At 46.3% G+C, this 12,737-nt stretch overlaps 1 protein-coding gene across 4 annotated transcripts in view; it reads right to left on the bottom strand.

Moving 5' to 3' along the window:
- Nucleotides 1–12,737, bottom strand: part of Cdk12 (Cyclin-dependent kinase 12) — a 50,940-nt gene that overhangs the window by 4,098 nt on the left and 34,105 nt on the right. For all 4 annotated transcript variants that reach the window (XM_076204382.1, XM_076204384.1, XM_076204383.1 and 1 more), the window contains exons 9-10: nucleotides 7,548–8,013; nucleotides 5,819–5,972 (exon numbers count right to left, since the gene is read on the bottom strand). In XM_076204382.1, coding sequence (XP_076060497.1) covers nucleotides 5,819–5,972; nucleotides 7,548–8,013 — 620 coding nt within the window. The remainder of the gene's footprint in view (nucleotides 1–5,818; nucleotides 5,973–7,547; nucleotides 8,014–12,737) is intronic.

Genomic DNA, 12,737 nt, shown 5'->3' with positions numbered 1-12,737 from the left:
ATGCTCTGCCCAGATATTCCCAGACCTTCAGGGAAATTTCTAGCACTTCTGGACAAAAAGTGATGAAGGAGTGGATATCAATTCTGGCATGTGGAAATGCAGATGGTTCACATTGTCTCAGACATGTGACTGTTGGCAAGAGCAAGAAGCCTCTTGCCATCAAGGACATCATGAACAGGCTGCCAGTGGAGTATATTATGGGGCTCCTTCAGCCTGGTTCAGCCAGGACATTGCTAAAGAATGGTTTCACCAGCAATTTGACCTGGCTGTAAGGAACCACCAAGCTAAATATGGAATAAAATCTGGTGAAGTGACGGCACTCCTAATTCTCGATAATGCCCCAGCTCACCCATCAGCATCCAGACTATGTAGTAAGGATAACTTCATAAAGACATTGTTCCTCCCTCCCAACACTACCTCAATGATCTAGCCCATGGATCAAGGCAACAGTGAGAGTGCCAAAAGACACAACGAGAATATGTTCCCTGAGCAGTGCCTTGTGGTTGATGATGGGATGGATGAACCAGGCTATACTGATTGCAGAGCCAAGAAAACAAAAGAAAATTTCAAGATTTACACAGTGAAAGATGCCATATTCAACTGGGATGAGGCTTGGAAGACAGTGTCCCTGTCAACTCTCAGAAATGGCTGGTGCAAGCTACTAAAGACCCCTAAAACTCCAGCAAAAGGCAAAGATGATTTTGAGGGGTTTGAAACTTCATGGATGGTGGATGTGATACATCAAGCTGGACAGGAAGAAATTGAGCAGGAGGACTTTAACATGCCTAGTTACCACTACATGACTGACGAGGAGATAGCTGGCAGTTTGCTGAATGAACCAGAGGAGGAAGAAGATGAAAAAGAGGTAACAGGTGTGCAGCGGGCTCCATCTCTGGCAGCTGGGCTAGAAGCAATTTCAATCTGCCTCAGACTTATTGATAATGTTGGAGGGCCCTTGGCTGAACACTGAGGGGCTACACATCATGAGGATGAAGATTTTCAAGCTGCAGGATGCAAAGCAGATTCAACAAAATCTCATTTTTTAAACCACTGTCCCTTCAATGCACACAGTGTTATCTACCTCTTTAATGTAATCCATCTCTTCAGCCAGTCTCCATATCGTGTCAGACGCACCTTCAAGCAAAAGCAGCTCCAGGGCCACCACACCTAGCATCTCTTTAGCAGAGAGTACAGAGGACTTGGCAACAACAATTCCCATCACTAGACTCAAGGTTCCAGAATTTATTTTTTATGACAGAGCATAGAAGTAACATGCATAAATACAGGTAAGTGTAGTTTAAAATTACAATTATTATCTGTAGTACACGTATTAAGTTTGGATGCTAAAAAATGTTTGTGATTTTGCGTGAGTAGTAGGATAAATGGGGGTCCCTGGATATTTCAACAAGGAGTCCACCCCCCACTCAATTGATCCAATTTATAGAGGTATTACTGTACATTTTCTTGTGTAGATTTGCCTCAGCCATTCCCCAATATAAAGGGAATGATAGCTTGTTATAAATTTATTCCAGCTGCCACCTGGCTAAAATGTTCAGCTAAGGAAATCATTCTCTACACTCTAAAGCATAAGGAGTAATTCTTTAAATATGATCACCATGGTCATATTCACCTACATACCTCCAACAAACTAGATTGTTATGCATGATTGAAATCTATTTAAAACACAACAATTTCAATACTCTTCCAACTACCTCCATTCTATACAATAAAGTTGGGTTGTTAGTGAAATGTATTTTCTGATTTCAGTTGCAAATACCAAAATCATGATACAGTATGCATCTTATACACAATCTTGTTTAATATTATTATTATTTAACACTAATAAGAGACCAATGACTTGGTACCAGTAGGTATCCCCCCCCCCACTACTATTTCTACAAGCTGATGACAAAAACACTCATCCTTATACCAGATGATAGTCCAAAGTTTTTCCCAGACATAAGGACCTGATGATCATTGCCAGGAACTTTTTATAATAAAAAGTCATACAGGCACATATATGTGTGCACGTGCAGGTTTATGTGTGTGTGTGTGGTCAAATACTGTTAGTCATCGTTTCATTGCTCTAAAATATTTCTTTAGTACAAAGTTGACCTATGTATTAATGGACAGCAAAATTGGATTTTTACAAATAAAATGATACAGAATCTACCATCCATGTCCCAAGACACTTTACTCCAAGGTGCATTTAAACAGTGAAAATCAGTGCTACTACCTAGAGAGCTTTCAAACTAGGCTGATGTCCTTGTTCATCTGAAGGTAGTATACGTAAGTGAATGATTTCGGTACCTAGAACAAAAGTTCCCCATTACATGGGGGGTTATTGATCAAATCATACAGCCATGTCACACACACTAAAACCCAACATGTCCCATCTCAGCACCTCATACATGAAGGGTTTCCCTGTCCCCAGCCACTGCTGAAGTTGTTGTTGTTGTTGTTGTCGTTCCCTAGACTGTCTGTCCGAGCAGTCCTGTCTCCCCAAGGAATGCCATAGCCGAAACTGGGTTTTCCCACAAATCCTTTATAGAGCGTATGTTGTGTTGTTTGCGTGCATGATTGTGTATAATGCAGTCTTCCATTATGCGTTGTATGGTATGGGGTGAAGTGTTACATCCTGGGCAGCTGTTCACAACGCGGTCATCCAGCCTCTTCTGGTAGCTTAGAAGTGCTGGGTGGTGACCGCACCGCAGTCTGGCCAAGTGGACTCTGTCCTTTCGTGGGAGAGAGGATTCAGAAGGGTGGATATCAGGGGGTCTGGCATGCAGCAGTGTGTTGTCTTTCAGTGTGTTAATGGAGCGGTGAGTGATATGATTATGAATATGTTTCCGGAGGCTGGTATTTGGTGGTTGTGGAGGAAGAGAAGAGAGTATCTGTGCGTGATAAAGGTCTTTGGGTGTTGTTTTAATGCAGTAAGAGAGCACTTCCACAGCCATTCCCCATTGCTTCATTAAGGTGAATACCTTGTCATCAATTCAAAATATTTTACAAAACAAACAAGATCCCAATACTGGTAACATACATCATGTCTATGTTAAACTTGAAATATCTACTCATAAAGGAATGATACTTCTGTACTACTGCTGTCTTTCCTTTATACTGTCCTCTTCAACCTGTTCTTAACTACTTCCTGATACTCCTATGATTCATCATGGTCTTGGATCACACGGACTTTTTATGATTAACAACTACTACCCTCCCAGATAGCTCAGATCTACAGGTACTGCTGTGACCTTATACACAGACACACACACACTCAACTCCTTGCCCACCAGAGCTGGGGTGCTGGCTTGCAGTGACGTGATGCTTTTCAGTCCTGCATGGGAATTTAAAACTCAGACCACCAAGTTAGCAACTGGGTCCCACAGCATGCTGTAGTAAAGGGGAGAAGAATGCTGCCACTGTGACCCCAAGTGTGTCTCAGAAGGAAATTGAATGGGAAGGAGTTCATGGGTCTAAGGATCATTCTATATTTTTCTATGTAAAGAAATGGCATGGGTCTGGAAGGATTCCAAGTAGATCCCTAGTAAATGGGCCTTTAAATTCAAGTGGATGTGGTATAGATGCAATTAAAAAGGGGATGAGATTGGTATGTTTGAGATAAAGACACAGAATTTAGTTTTGAGTGGAACCAAATTATAAGAGAAGGAAAGACTCAGAGTTTGGGAGTGCCACTGCTGGTGATGAGATAGGCAAGTGGTGGAGTAGGGAAGTGTCCACGTATAATGTGGAAGAAAGTGAAACTAGAATGGGAGATATAGAGTGCATGCAGTCCTGGTGGTAACAAATGTGAAAAGAAGAGGGAGGCCTTTTGCATTTATTTAAACAATTTTGAAAGGAATGGCAGTGTAGACATGATATAGTCTATCTCAATGCTAGGACATGAGCTGACAGATGGAGAGGTAAGATCAGGTAAGAATTACAGTGGTGAGCAGATATTGTTCAAGTGTTTGAAAAGTTGATAATGGCAAACAGTCTTTCAGAAGAGAGAGAAGCCTAAGTATACATGGGACCAGTTGGTGGATGGGAGGGTGGTCGAGAGGGCATTAATGGACCATGCTTTGGTACCCAAAGTGTCACGAGGAATAGATATCTGGGGCTAAACACATAGAAGACTGTATAAAAGGGTGATTGCACCCATGACCTGTGTATGAAGCAAAGACTTGGAATTTAAGAAAAAGAAGAATTGACAAGCCTAAATGTGTTTGAGATTAATTGTTTAACCTCTTGAATATGATGATGCCTATGTATGTTATGAGCCACCGGTAGGGTATATGAGAATGCCGGCATCAGCTTCCTGGTTATATCTCTTTTGTAGGTGTAGCTGAGTGGGCCCTGCATTCTGTGAACAGGCTTGATCACCTTTTCTGTGACATTTATTCTGGGTGAAAGAGAACAAGCATAACAGCAGTAGCTTTATATTTTGTAATGTGCATATTGTAATGCATCATCAAACATCAGGCAACCTGATGTGCACGCAAATATTTAACTTGTATTGAAGAGGTTGAGAAGTACGGTGGGGGGATTATGAGGATTGAGAGAGAAATGTGGTGAGAAAGGGATCTGAGGTGGAAAGAGAAGTGGCAAATAGTGTTGGTCAACAAATATTAGGATGGTTTGGGTCTACAGAAAGGATGAGTGAAGAAAAGTTGGAGAAAAAAGAAAAAAAAAAAAAAAAAAAAAAAAAAAAAAAAAAAAAAAAAAAGTGTGCAAAAAGGCAAGGCAAGGGTGGATGAACTTGAGGGGAAGACTGATATGAGGTGGATAAATGGAGAGAAAGGGACAGTGGATGCAAAATTCTGTCAAGCAGGGTAAGGAGAAGGCAAGTAGAATGCGAATGGACCAGGAAATGACACGGTCCAGATATTTCTTCTCTTCTGCTCTGTAAATTCTCAAGTGGATAAAGGGAAGGGCTGCCATGTAATTAAGCAGAGGAAATAAACAAGATTTGGCTGTTGGACCCTGCTGTGGTGCTTCATCTTGCTACATTGCCTAGGAACCAAGCAGTGGACAGGACACAGATGATCCTTCATCCACAATGAACTAAAGTAGAATCTATGAGAAATGGGTTTTTTGATGAATATACATACATACATATACCAAGGCTTTTTCCCCCTTACAAGGGAGGTAGCCAAAAAGGAAAAGGCATAAAATAATTTCCACCCATTTGATGAATATGGGATGGGTAAAAGGTGATGTGCTTTGACTCAAAGCACAGCGATCCCTCATCAGAGGGGAAAGGGAATTTGGGTATATATATACATGTATGTATGTATATAAAGATGACAATATCCCTTCAGGCTGCATCAACCTTTCATAATCTTCCTCCATACATTCCAATCATTTGCTCTGTACTCTGCTCTACAGGGGCAAATTGCTAACATGCAAACATCCTTGTAAATCTTGATTATACCATGCATGCCCCAAGCATGTGAAGCTAAAGACTGCAATGACTTCAAGTCACATACAGATACACCAATGAGCCTTTTCCCTAAAAGGTGGCCAAATTAAATTACACACCAACCCAACACCCATCAAAACTTATTTGACAGCCCTTTCATCTTAGTATATCATGGATAAAGGATCATCCCTATTTTGTGCCACACTGCTCAGGTCAAAGGCAATACAGTAAGTTTGTCTTCACAGCAAGTCCCAATAGCTGGAGCTGGTTTACTCAACTATTTGTGGGTTCTGGTAACATGCTTGTGGGACACTCGGTCAAAATCCCAATTTCATGTCCCTAAGGTATTAATGCATGTGAGAACTGAATGTAAAGAAATCTATTACAAATGCTTACCTGCCGGGGTGATTATAGGCTCACTGGGCTCAAGGACCACATCCTTCACATCCACATTGGCACCATCTCCTCGCTTCTGACGTTCCTTACTTACTGCAGCTTTCAATATAGCTCCATGCACACTCTTAACTAACTGATGTGTTGCTGTGTCCAGCTGTACAGAGAGAACAAATATGTGATTTCATGTATGGGATGGCAAGTAATATCACACTATTCCAAACTAAGATGACATATTGGGTCTTAAGAGAGAAAAGGGAACCAAGAACACAGAAAGAGTGAGAGAGGAGAGAAAGAAAAAGAGAAAGTGATAGAGAGAGAGAGAGAGAGAGAGAGAGAGAGAGAGAGAGAGAGAGAGAGGGGGGGGGGGAGTGAGGAAGGAGAAAGGAATGAGAGAGGAAGGGGAGAGAGGAAGGGGGGAGAGGAAGGAGAAGAGAAAGGAGAGGAAGGAGCGAGAAGGAGAGGAAGGAGCGAGAAGGAGAGGAAGGGGAGGAGAGAGAGAGAGAGAGAGAGAGAGAGAGAGAGAGAGAGAGAGAGAGAGAGAGAGAGGATGGAGAGGAAGGGGAGCGAGGATGGAGAGGAAGGGGAGTGGAGATGGAGAGGAAGGGGAGTGAGGATGGAGAGGAAGGGGGGAGAGGAAGAAGGGGAGAGAGGAAGGGGAGAGAGGAAGGGAAGAGAGGAAGGGGAGAGAGGAAGGGAAGAGAGGAAGGAGAAGAGGAAGGAGAAGAGGAAGAAGTGGAAGGGGTGAGAGGAAGGAAGGGGAAGATGAAAGGAAAGGGAGTGAGGACATGGAGGAGAGAAAGAGAAATAGAGGAGAGAAAAAAAGAGGAGAGAGAGGAGAGAGTGATGAGGGAGGGAGTGACAGGAGAGAGAGAGAGAGAGAGAGAGAGAGAGAGAGAGAGAGAGAGAGAGGATAGCATATGTGAAGGGAAGGCAAGGGAAGTGGGGTGAGCGAGGAAGAGACTGAAATAAAGAGAGAAGAGCTAGTGAGGGAGAGACTGGGAAGAAGACACAGAAGGAGAGGGGAAAGAAGCAGGGAGGGAGACACTGAAGGAAAGAGGGAAGAAGTAGGGAGAGAGAGACTGGGAAGGAGATGGGAAGAAAGTTGGAGAGAAGAGAACTGGAGAGAGAGAGGAAAGTGAGGAGAGAGAGGAGAGAAGAGAGAGAGGAGAGAAGAGAGAGATGAGAGGAGAGAGGAGGGAGAAGAGAGAGGAGAGATATAGATAGATATACAGACGCTCCTCTACTTACGTTCATTCGTTTTACGTTTTTTCGATTTTATGTTTGAACTGACTAAAAAATTGTAAAAAAAAAAAAAAATTTTGAGTGAATTTTTTAGTTTAGCGCGCTCTCCGTAGTTCAAATGATACTTGCGCATGACACTGCATCCATTGTTTACATTGCACAAACAACAAACTGAACATGCCTTGCCTCCTCCTCCTCCACCATCTCAATTTATGTTGCTTGAATTTAATTTATTTGAAATTAATGTTATTATTTTACAATGTTATGTGTATAATTAATGATTTAGGGGTGTTTTATAAGATATGGTAATAGAATTTACGGATGTATAGTACAGTAACAACTTACGTTCAGCCGTTCGGAACGTAACTAAAACGTAAGTTGAGGAGCGTCTGTATACAGAGAAAGACTGGGAGGGAGACGAGGAGAGAGAGGAGAGTGAGATTGGGGGGGGTTATGAATGGGAATAAACCTCAACACCTATACTAACCTGGCCATTCATAATTGCAGAAATATGCTTGAAAGCCACCGTTTGCTGGTTGTGGAGCAACTGTGCAATTGTCTGAACATGTTTAAAGGCTGGGTGGGCCTCGTCATGTCTTGCAGGGTTGCTGGTACTATAGCCATAGGACCCCTGGGGTGGTGTCAGACCATCCGATCCTGCAGCAGGTGGTGTGTGGGAAGGAAACTTTGGTACACACCCTGGAGAATTGTTGCTTGATCCAGGACGACTATTGTACATGTCAAAGCCTTCATGGCCATTGTCATCCCCAGGGCCACGGAACCCACGGCCACAACCGTATGCCCCACCTGCTTTCTGAGTTGTACCATGGACACCCTGTACATTTGCTAAAGCAGAGTTTGCCGCTTCTTGGTGCTCTTTCATTTGCCGCCGCCTACGTTTACTCCACAATTCATGGCAATCCTGGTACTTGGGCAAAGGTGGTGGTTCCATTCTGTAAAGTACAAACAAGTTCCAATCAGCCTTTGATAGAATAACAAGTACATCAATCAGTATAAAATGGAAAAGTTAATTTTTTCGATTGAAAACATTTTTGACCTTGAACTCAAATGAAGATTTACAATAGGTCCCATAATTAATTTAAAACAGAGATGAGTGGTAATAAAAGTGAAAGGGTTGAGGAGAGGGAAAGGGAGAGAGATGGAAGAGAAGAGTCATTGTCATTAGTAAGACAAAGATGTTAGGGATGGAGGTGGAGGAAGAGGAAAGGCAGGGGGAAGGGAGCCAGTGGTGGAGGAGGGTTTGATAGGAAAGGAGAAAAGATGAGATGAAGAACACTGAGGTGGAGAGAGGGATGATGGGAGGAGGAGGGAGAAGGAAGAGGTGAAAGGAAGAAAGAGGAGAAGGGAGGAATGGGAGAGAGGAAGGAGGGAAGGGGAGGGGGAAGGAAGGGGAGGGGGAAGGAAGGGGAGGGGGAAGGAAGGGGAGGGGGAAGGAAGTGGAGCAAAGGAAAGGGAGAGGAATGAAAGGGGGGGAGAAGGTAGGAGAGGGGGAAGAATGGGGGATGGAAGGGGAGGAGTGAAAGGAGTGAAGGAAGGGGAAGGGGGAAGGAAGGGAAGGTGGGAAGGAAGGGAAGGGGGGAAGGAAGGGAAGGGGGTAAGGAAGGGAAGGTGGAAGGAGGGGAAGGTGGAAGTAAAGATGGGAGGAAAGAAAGGGAGGAAAGAAAGGGAGGAAGGGGGGTGTAGGAAGGAAAGAAAGGGAGGAAGGGGGGTGTAGGAAGGAAAGAAAGGGAGGAAGGGGGGTGTAGGAAGGAAAGGGAGGGAGGAAGGGAGGAAGGAAGGGAGGAAGGAAGACAGGAAGGGAGGAAGGAAGGAAGGGGAGGGAGGAAGGAAGGGGAGGGAGGAAGGAAGGAAGGGGAGGGAGGAAGGAAGGAAGGGGATGAATGGAGGAAGGGAGGAAGGGATTGGAGAAAGTGGTGGAAGGGTAGGAAGGTGGGGGAATTAAGAGAGAGAGAGAGAGAGAGGAAGGGAAAGAAAGAGAGGGAGGAAGGAATTGGAGGAAGAAAGTGGTGGAAGGAGGGGGAAGTAAGAGGAGAAAGGAAGGAAGGGGAGAAGGGAAGGAATTGGAGGAAGAAAGTGGTGGAAGGAGGGGGAAGTAAGAGGAGAAAGGAAGGAGGGAAGGAGGGAAAGTAGGAAGGGGAAAGGGAAGGAATTGGAGGAAGAAAGTGGAAGGGAGGAAGGGAAGAAGGAAGAAAGTGGAAGGGAGGAAGGGAAGAAGGAAGGAAAGGAAGGGAGGAAGGAAGGAAAGGAAGGGGAGGGAGGAAGGAAGGAAAGGGAGAGAGGAAGGGGAGGGAGGAAGGAAGGAAAGGAAAGGAAGAGAGGAAGGGGAGGGAGGAAGGAAAGGAAAGGGAGAGAGGAAGGGGAGGGAGGAAGGAAGGAAAGGAAAGGGAGAGAGGAAGGGGAGGGAAGAAGGAAGGAAAGGAAAGGGAGAGAGGAAGGGGAGGGAGGAAGGAAGGAAAGGGAGAGAGGAAGGGGAGGAAGGAAGGAAAGGAAAGGGAGAGAGGAAGGGGAGGGAGGAAGGAAGGGGAGGGAGGAAGGAAGGAAAGGGAGAGAGGAAGGGGAAGGGAGAGAGGAAGGGGAAGGGAGGGAGGAAGGAAAGGGAGAGAGGAAGGAAAGGGAGAGAGGAAGGGGAGGGAGGAAGGAAGGAAAGGGAGAGAGGAAGGGGAGGAAGGAAGGAAAGGAAAGGGAGAGAGGAAGGGGAGGAAGGAAGGAAAGGAAAGGGAGAGAGGAAGGGGAGGAAGGAAGGAAAGGAAAGGAAGAGAGGAAGGGGAGGATGAAAGGGACGGAGGAAAAGGAGGAAGAGGATGGAGGGGGAAAGGAAGGGAAGGAGGGAGGGAAGGAAGGAAGGAAGGAGGGAGGGAAGGAGGGAGGAAGGAAAAGGAGGAAGGGAAGGGGAAGAAGGGAAGGGAAGGGGATGGAAGGGAAGGGAAGGGGATGGGGGAAGAAGGAAGGGGAAGTGGGAAGAGGGAAGGGGAAGTGGGAAGAGGGGAAGGGAGGAAAGGGGGGGGGGAAGGGAAGAGGAAGGAAAGGGAGGAAGGCAGGAAGGGGGAAGGGGAGGGGATGGGGGAAGAAGGAAGGGGAGGGAGGGGGGGAGGAAGGGAAGAAGGAAGGGGGGGGGAGGAGGAAGGGGAAGATGGAAGGGGAAGGGGGAAGGGAAGGAAGGAAGGAGGGAAGGTGGAAAGGGAGGAAGAGGAGGGAAGGGGAGGGGGAAGGTGAGGGGGAAGGGGGAAGAGGGAAGGAAGGTGAGGGGGAAGGGGAGAGGGGAAGAGGGAAGGTGAGGGGGAAGGGGGAAGAGGGAAGGTGAGGGGGAAGGGGGAAGAGGGAAGGTGAGGGGGGAGGGGGAAGGAAGGGAAGGGGAGGGGGAAGGGGGAGGAAGGAGAGAGAGGGAAGGTGAGGGGAAGGGAAGGAGGGAAGGGGGGAAGGTGAGAGGAAGGAAGGGGAAGGGGGAAGGGGAAGGTGAGGGGGAAGGAAGGTGAGGTGAGGGAAGGAAGGGGGAAGAGGGGGGGGGGAGGGGAAGGGGAGGGAAGGAGGGGGGAGGAGGGGGAGGGGGGAAGGAGGGAGAGGGGGAAGGAGAGGGAGGGGGAAGGGGGGGAGGAAGGGGGGGAGGTGGGAAGAGGGAAGGGGAGGTGGGAAGAGGGAAGGGGAGGTGGGAAGAGGGAAGGGGAGGTGGGAAGAGGGAAGGGGAGGGGGAAGAGGGAAGGGGGAAGACGGGAGGGGGAAGAGGGGGGGGGGAAGAGGAAGGGGAGGAAGGGAAGGGAGGAGGAAGGGGGGAGGGAGGGGGGGAAGGGGAGGGGGAAGAGGGAAGGGGAAGAGGGAAGAGGGAGGGGGAAGAGGGAAGGGGAAGAGGGAAGGGGAGGAAAGGAGGGGGAAGGGAGAAGGAAAAGGAAGGGGAAGGGGAAAAGGTGAGGGGGAGGTAGGAATGAAAGGGAGGAGGGAATTGAGGGGAGGGGAAAGGAAAGGGGGTGAAGCAAGGGATGGAGGAATGAAGGGGATACAAGAATATCTGTCGAGTATGGAAGAAAGCAGTCAAAAGATGGATGTGAATAGAGAATGGTTGTACAGATGAGGAAATGCAGTGGCCTAAAGGGATTTCTTATCATCCGTTCTGTATATTTCTCAAGCAGACAGCTGGCAGGGTGGGGTGAGGAGACAGGAGGTTGCCATGTAATTAAGTGGTCATTGTAACCCAGCTCCAGCTATTGGGCCCAGTTGAGTCTCGCTGCATTACTTTTGGGACCAAGCGGCAGTGGCAAGCTTTATCCACAAGTTATGACAAGAGGGTCAATGAATGACCTAGTGTAGGCCTTATGGTCTCTTGCAGTCTCCTTTATTCTTATGTTCTTATGTAACTGAATGAGTATGGGATGGGTGGGTAGGTGCATGCTTCCACTCAGCCATCCCCTTTATAGGGATTTTCATCACCTCTATATACACTAAAGACACCTCCCCCTATGATAGGGGAGGCGGTAAATTAAACATTACAAACTGACAAAGGTCTCTATCTTCGCAATTATACAAGTTATATATTCTTCACACATTACCCTTGCTTTAATGTTATTTATGACTTGAAAGAAATACTGGCCAACCCAATGACTAGTCACATTTACAAATGGCTTTTTCCCCCTTACAAGGGAGGTAGCAAGTCAAGGGCATAAAATCCACTCCCACCCATTCCATCCCCACATACTCCACTCCCATTCACCCCACTCCCTCCTTCTTATATTGGCTCCTACTGGATGACGAGTCATCCCTGCATCTCACCCACTGCCCTGGGTCAGAAGCAATGTAGCAAGACACAGCACATCCACACCAATGCCACTTCATTTCATCAGTGAACCCCCCTATATGTCCCCTCATGCAGAAAAATTGAACACAGGGAGAAATCCCTTCAGGCTGCATCAAAATATCATTCACATGTACTCCCTCACCCCACCCACTCCCTTTAATGCATCACAGCATCATCCATATACAACTATTCTCCACTCACCCCTATCTTCTCTCTTTTCACTTCCTCAACAGATATTCCCCTCTTTCCCCATCCATCCATCTCATCCTTGGTCACTCCCTCATGTTCACTCCTTCCACACCTCTTTACTACTCTTTCTTCACTCATTCTTTCCACATGTTCAAACCATCCCAATACTCTTTCATCAACCTCATCTCCCATTCCATCCCTGCTCTTCTACTAACCTCATTTCTCATTCTATTCAGCCTAGTAACCCCTACTATACTTCTTAGGCATTTCATCTCAAACATATTTAGTCTTCCTCTCTTATGTTCCATGTTTCTGCCCCATACAGTGCTCAGCACAATCACTCCTTCATACAATCTCCTTAGCATCCATTCCCAAATGTCTATTTCTCATAACACTTTAATCCCATAAGACTTTTACTTGTTTCTCTCAATCTACATTCTACCTCCACCTCCACTCCTCCCTTTTCTGCCACATTTGAACCCAAGTATCTAAGAACATAAGAATAAAGAAGACTGCAAGGGGCCATGAGGCATACACTAGGCAGTTCCATGTCTATTACTGCCTGTCACCCTCATCCATAAATTTGTCAGTTTCTCAAAACAACTGAGTTTCAGCACTTCCAAACTCTTTTGTCTTACTCTTACCCCATTCCACATCTGCTCTCCTCTTCGCCTCCTTTATCTT

This window comes from Oratosquilla oratoria, chromosome 21, assembly GCF_046742065.1.
Source record: "Oratosquilla oratoria isolate Oo_2021 chromosome 21, ASM4674206v1, whole genome shotgun sequence".
Taxonomy (NCBI): Eukaryota; Metazoa; Arthropoda; class Malacostraca; order Stomatopoda; family Squillidae; genus Oratosquilla; species Oratosquilla oratoria.
This window is presented reverse-complemented; position numbering and strand designations above follow the sequence as displayed.